Here is a 6,479-nt window from a genome sequence, read left to right as displayed (position 1 = left end):
ACCCCCCACCTCGAGCCACGGCTAATTAGACCAAACCTCTCCATTCAACCCACTTCCGCTTCCAAATCCACCCTCTCGGTTCTCCGCTGCTCCGGTCTCGCAACTGCACTTGATTGGTCGAGCCTTGAGCCAGCATGGCGGCGCCCGTGTAACCCGGTCTGTACCGCGGAGGCGCCGGCGACGCCGCCCGCTGGGGTCAGAAGTCACCATGCTGAGAGCGGCGTGGAGGGTGCTGAGTTCCATTCGGACTCAAGCCCCAGTCCTTGGCCTGCCGGGTGGACGGTGCGCCTGGCTTCCATCCGACCGCTGGGGCCTTCCCTCACCTCCTCGCGGTGAGGAGCTGAGAAACGGGACAGCAGAAGTAGGGAAAGCGTCCAGCGGAGACGGAGGACACGGGGGACGAGAATAGGGGAGAGGTGCCGTGGCAGGATAAGAGAGAAAGGGTGATGAGCGGGGAAGAAATGAGGCGAGGTGGGAGAGACATGGAGCAGCGTTGTGCAGAAGAAATGGGACGGCGCTTAGCAGAGGTGCAAACACCTTGGAAGGAGGGCCATAGAAAGGGAGTGAGACTGGACTATTTGAGGACATGGCCTTAGCCCTTTCTTTTCTGCATAGGTCTCATCCTCCAGGCCGCCCGCGGATATGCCATCCAGAAACCAGGTAGGAGCTCCTGGATGGGACTAGGGCGGAACTTGGGGCGGAAAAGACTGCCTAGAAGACGGGGTGGCCAAGAGGACCGAGGCGGCTAGTTTAGCCACTAGATGGGGGTCGGCCAGAGGTCCAAAGCAGAAGAGCCTCCCTGCGGGGCAGGAGAACATTCCGACTGGGTATGAGAGGGAATGGGCTGGCCAGAGGGAGCCTACCCATGCCTACCTAGAATACTTTGTACCTGCTCTTCTTCGGTGGAGAGTATGGTTTCCTCTTTCAAGGCAGTCTGTATATTGGTAAAGATGCTGGCCAAGTTCATTCTGCTTCTAAAATGAGTGTAAGAGTATCTTTTTGAGACTATCATCCTTAGTATTCAATGATAACACATGATAAGCATCCTTAGTACTGTGTGCAATAAACTAGTATACATTAGTGTTATTGCTATCATTTGTACAGTGGTAGGGTAGGATCAGCCTGGAGAAGACAAGTTGCTCTTCCCCATATCTCTCCCTCACCTCTAAGGGAAGATTGGGATGCACATTCCAGGGCTGAGAATTTCCTGTGGTCTGTTTTTCATGCTTACATTTCAGGTGTACTAAAGCTAGCGGTTCCTCCTCACTCTCATTTTTTCACTCATGCAGTCAGCCGGCAAGTGTTTGTTGAGTGCCTGTTCTGTGCTGGGCTATGGGTCACACTGAGAGGGAGGATTCAAAGGAAGTCAAATTCAGTCCATGCATGGGAGGACCCATCCTTTTGGGAATCTGATAATAGTAGAGTCAGACAGGTGTGAGAGGTGAAGGCACAGTACACGGTCTTAGGAAAGGCCATCTAGTCCAATCGAGAAATATCAAGACAGGTGCCCGGGGAGTTTGCAGAGGAAAAAGTGAGCCAAGGGATACCCAGTGCCTTGCTTGAGACCTTGTTTGTCTCCAGTTGAGTTAGTAAGAAGAGTCAGCCAAGTCTGGAAGGGTGGGCAGTGAGAGTTGACTCTGGGTGTTTTCCATTCCTCCATTTGACAGTCCGTCCCAGCCAAGAAGATGACCCACCCCCTTCCACGCTGCTCAAAGATTACCAGAACATCCCTGGAATTGAGAAGTAAGCAGGAAGAAATCTCTTTCACAAGTCAGGGGGCCCTGGGAGGATTGGCAAGGAGGGTGGAGGAAGATAGTGGCTTCGAGGCCTTGCCTGCTCTATCTGAAGCTTGATTTAGACTGGGCAGAGAATGGTGGAAGCCCAGCATGGTGAGGGTAAGTGGGCAGCAGGGACAGACGGAGCTTATGGGGCTCAACTGCCTACTTATTTTGTGCACTGAGTGAAGACCGTATACCATTACATACCAAGGAGGCAACATGCCTCACAGGTCTTTATAGAAATTTCTCATGTCTTGATCCCCTCAAAAGCTCTTTGAAGGAAGAAATATTATCCCCATTTTATAGATTATCAAGCTGCCTGATATCATACAGCTTCTAAGGGGCAGAGCTGTGGTTTGAATCCTGAGCCAAACGACACCAAAGCCAGGATCCTTCTGCTCAGCCCCTGTCCTGAGCAGTGGTAGCTGGGCAGCCTTTCCTATCCCTCCCACCGTGCATTGTGACTTGAGATAGAAACAATGATTATAGAATTGAAGTATCTCAAGACAGATTGAACCCTATTCTAGCTAAAATGGAAATCCTCCCTTTGCCTTCCCTGGGGTGAGCCTGGAACACCCAAGCTGACAGCTGCGATTTCCTGTAGTTAATCATATTGTTCCGTGTTCTCAGCACAAGCAAATCATATTCATATTGACTTTTAATCCGTGGGAAATGGCTCCCAATGACCAGAGAGACTCATTTGTTGTAAAAGAAATTTTTAATCATCCCTGCTTTTCAAACTAAAATGAAAACAGCGTTGCTTCCCCTTTCTACTCTACCCCTACATCTTTCTCTCATATCTGTGATTTTTCCACAGGGTTGATGATGTTGTAAAAAGGCTCTTATCTTTGGAAATGGCGAACCAGGTAAGTGGACTGTGCCGAAACTTGGCCTCCCTCAGTCCTTTCCTCTGGTAACACCCCATCCCATGCATCACGAGTCACAGCACTCACACCAATGTCGTTCTGTGTCTAGTTGTTAATACCTCCAGACTGAGCAGCTCAAGGGCAGGGATAGCCTTGTTCCCCCATTGTGCCCCTAGCACCTGACAAACAGTAGGTGCTCAATAAAGATCTGATGCCTGAAAGAATGAGCAAGCTTTCGGGACATTCATCCAACAAGCCATTTCTCCTGTCAGTAGCATTGGCCTTGGGCTCACCGAGATGTGAATAGCCATGGGGTTGGCCAGAGGCCAGGCCCTGGTAACAGGGTGAAGTCAGGCCCTGAGCCGTATGGCCTAGTTGCTACGCCTGCAGCCATGGCATTGGAAGTGTGAGGGCTAGTTCTTACGGGGTGGCAGACTTCACCGATTCTCTGTCTCTGTCTTCAACAGAAGGAGAAGCTAAAAATCAAGCAAGAGCAATTGATGAACAAGGTTGTGGAAAACCTTGAAGACACCCGCTCCCTGGAGGCTCGAAGTTGGTCAGGGGGCCCTTGGGGAGTTGGGGTACAGGGGAGTCTGCTAGCTGGTACTTGAGCCAGAGCTCTCCTCTACAAGTACACTAGGAATTAGATGTGGCTTTTTAAAGGGAAAGACAGGGAGGACCACGGGCAAGGAAAACAGACTGTGTGTCCTGAGCTGTGTGACGCCGGAGTCAGCACCCAGGTTCTGCCTTGTACCTCTGTGTGAGCTCAGCAGGGTTCCTCAGGAACCCCAATTCGCCTCTCTGCCTCTCCAGTCTACAGCTAAGGTGGTGTGAAGGGGCCATGTGGTCAGAGCCAAGGTTCCCACTGCCCTTCCTGAGTTTTCCCAGAACTCAGTGTGTGTACAGGAAGGGCCTGCCATAGTCACAACCTCTCCTTGGGGCCACCTTCTGCTTTTGCCTTTGCCCCCATTTTTCCAATATAGGTAGGAATCAAATGAGAATACCTGAAGGAAGGATATTCTGGGACTTTAGGAGATGAGTGGGAGTTGATAATTCTGAAAACTCATTAGTAAAATCACAGAGATAAGGGTAGCAGCTGGAAGGGGAAAGGCGAGGAGCAGACCCTTGGCAGTCTGGGAATTTGATCTTATCTCATAGGCTAGCGCAAAGCTGAATCGTTAATAGGAATCCTGTAATTTATTGTACTGTTAAGAATCCTATTTGCTATGGTTTGGGGGTGATACCTTTATTAATATTAAGGAGCGTCCCTTCCTTAGGCTTTGCTTTCTAACGGAAAGATAATCCAAAGTCTTTTGGGATCTTGCAATTCGGAGTGCTTTGGGAATTACAGAGAGCTGCACAAGAGCCTTGGTGATTGTTATTCATTGAGGTCTTAATACATAACCCAGACCCGGGCCCTTTCTTCCTCTGTACCCGGCTCTTATCCTCTGTGGTTTGTGGTTTCAGTTGTTGCCTTGACAGTCAAGATTCGCAATTATGAAGAACACATGCAGAAACATCGAAAGGTAAGCCTTGAGCATTGCTCACAGCTGAACCCCAGCAGCTAGGGCAGAGGAGTCTGCGCGGTGAAGGGCTCTGAGTCCAAAGAGGCAGCTTGAGATGCCAGGAAGCTGCAATACCAGAGTGCCCAGCCCTCAACTGCAGTGGGAAAATCATTTCCCTCCTGCCTTCAGTAGAGAGATGGAAGCCTTCCAGGGCTGTGCTGTCATCAATGGTCAAGGACACAAACTTTAGAACATGGTCACAGTGTCTGGCACATAAGAGATGCTTGGTAAATATTTGTTGAATGCATGAATGGGGTCATGTTATTCTGGATTCAAAGCCCAGCTCTGCCAGCTCCACTTAACTAGTTATGTGATTCCGGGAAAGTTACTTTACATGTCTGAGCCTCAGTTCTGTCTATAAAATAGGGATCATAATAGTACCTACTGACAAGATTGCAAGGACTTTATGAAATAATAAAAGCAGCCAACATGATGCAAATAAAGTAGTTAGGCCTCTTGCTAAATACTTTAGATGCACTAGTTCATTTAACCTTGATACCCATCTTTCCATCCCATTTTCCAGAGCAGTCGTCTAGGCATGCAGTGGTTAAATTATTCCTCAAAGCACAGCCCTAGGAAATGATGTGCTAGGACAGGAAACTAGGTAATCTCACTCCAGGGCACATATTCTTCCCCTTTACGCCATATATCAACACAGTGTTGGGCACAGGGCCGTTGAAATTAAGCAGCTGCTGGTATTTTTAATAAACACACAGTTGTGAATACAGACCAGTCCTGCTCCAGGCTAGCACCGCAGTGTTCCCTGGAGCTGGTTGAGCCTGTTCCATGGAGGTAAGAATTTTGTACTGGAGTGTGGATCACCAGCCTCAATGCAGAATTTTCTCATGGAGCAGCACCTGGCTGTGGGTGGGGGTCTCCTGGAAGGGCAAATGTTCTCCCCTCTTTCTCCACTTTTTCAGTTTGCTGAGCTATGAGAGGCTGAGTGGGTAGTGTAGGGAGGGAGCATGAGATTTGGAGTGGGACCAGTAGACCCATATTAAAGACCTGGTAACATTGTTGAGCCTTTATTTTCCCATCTGTAAAATGAGAATAACAGTAACACTACTTCCCTCAGAGTTGCAGTAATGTTTGCATGAGATTGTTGGGAGGTTTCAGTGAGATGACAAAATGACTGTCCTTTGTTACTACTATGAAGTGGTACACGACTTATGTATATAATACTGAAAGGGATCCCAAAGGGATACCTCTCTTACAGGACAAAGCCCACAAGCGCCATCTGCTGATGAGCATTGACCAGAGGAAAAAGATGCTCAAAAACCTCCGTAAGACCAACTATAAAGTCTTTGAGAAGACATGCAAGGAGCTGGGGATTGAGTACACCTTACCCCCTCTGTACTACCGAAAAGCCCACCGCCGCTGGGTGACCAAGAAGGCTCTGTGCATTCGGGTAGGAATCCAAACTGCTGTGTTGGTTGGCCCCATTCTGGGACTGTGGTAGAGACCACAGAAGGGAAGGGGCATCTCTTTCTGATCAAGGCATGGATCTGGACCCCAGGCCTTGTGGTGGCTCACAGGCCACCAACCCCATGGAGAAAGGCCCAGGGTGACCAGCTGGGGGTGTCCGTTTCCAGCCCATCTGCTCCCAGTCAGGTTTTACGTAGGACTACAAAGTCTTTTTCCTGCTCTCTTCCATCTCCAGGTTTTCCAGGAGACTCAAAAGCTAAAGAAGCAAAAAAGGGCTTTAAAAGCTGCAGCAGCAGCAGCCCGGAAACAAGACCAGATAAACCCAGAAAGCTCCTCCAAAGCCGGACCAGAGACAGTCGAGGAAAACCAATAAATTTTGTTCAAGTTATATCTTTTGCCTTGAATAATAAGAGAGAAGGTGGGGCTCTTTGTTGCCTCAGGAGGAGTTCATTCATTCTTTCATTCAGCTTGGGGATCGAAGGGTTGTCTGAGGCAGAGTCCCTACCTCACACATCAGAGGACACACTCTCAGCACACCACACACACACACACACACACACACCCGCCCCACCCAGGTGGTGTGTCAGTGGAGGTGAAACTGAGCACAGCAGCACAGAGGCAGCATAGCTGGCTGGCTGCTGGGTGAGAAGGCCAGGGAGTAGAGGAGATGTCTCTAGAAAGGTAGTTGGAGAAAGTGGAGTGCCCCGAGTGCCATGCCAGGGCCATCTGCCAATGAACAGGAAGCCACTGAAGGACTATGTCATGTTGAAAGTGGTGTCTTTTGATACTGAGCCTTGCAGCCCATGCGGGTGGAGGAGAGAAAAGAGCCAGTAATATGGAGGAAC

At 49.4% G+C, this 6,479-nt stretch overlaps 1 protein-coding gene across 1 annotated transcript; it reads left to right on the top strand.

The window, feature by feature from the left end:
* Window positions 1–107: 107 nt before the first annotated feature.
* Window positions 108–6,022, top strand: MRPS15 (mitochondrial ribosomal protein S15). Its single transcript, XM_054571558.1, has 8 exons — window positions 108–332; window positions 616–660; window positions 1,668–1,743; window positions 2,596–2,644; window positions 3,112–3,196; window positions 4,112–4,170; window positions 5,426–5,617; window positions 5,870–6,022. The coding sequence occupies exons 1-8, from the start codon at window positions 209–211 to the stop codon at window positions 6,005–6,007; spliced, it is 768 nt and encodes a 255-aa protein (XP_054427533.1). The 5' UTR covers window positions 108–208; the 3' UTR covers window positions 6,008–6,022.
* Window positions 6,023–6,479: the final 457 nt, after the last annotated feature.

Source organism: Pteronotus mesoamericanus, unplaced genomic scaffold, assembly GCF_021234165.1.
Source record: "Pteronotus mesoamericanus isolate MK-2021 breed Mesoamerican mustached bat unplaced genomic scaffold, CSHL_Meso_final contig_221, whole genome shotgun sequence".
Classification (NCBI taxonomy): Eukaryota; Metazoa; Chordata; class Mammalia; order Chiroptera; family Mormoopidae; genus Pteronotus; species Pteronotus mesoamericanus.
The sequence above is the reverse complement of the archived record's forward strand: the minus strand, read 5'-3'. Positions and strand labels throughout refer to the sequence as shown.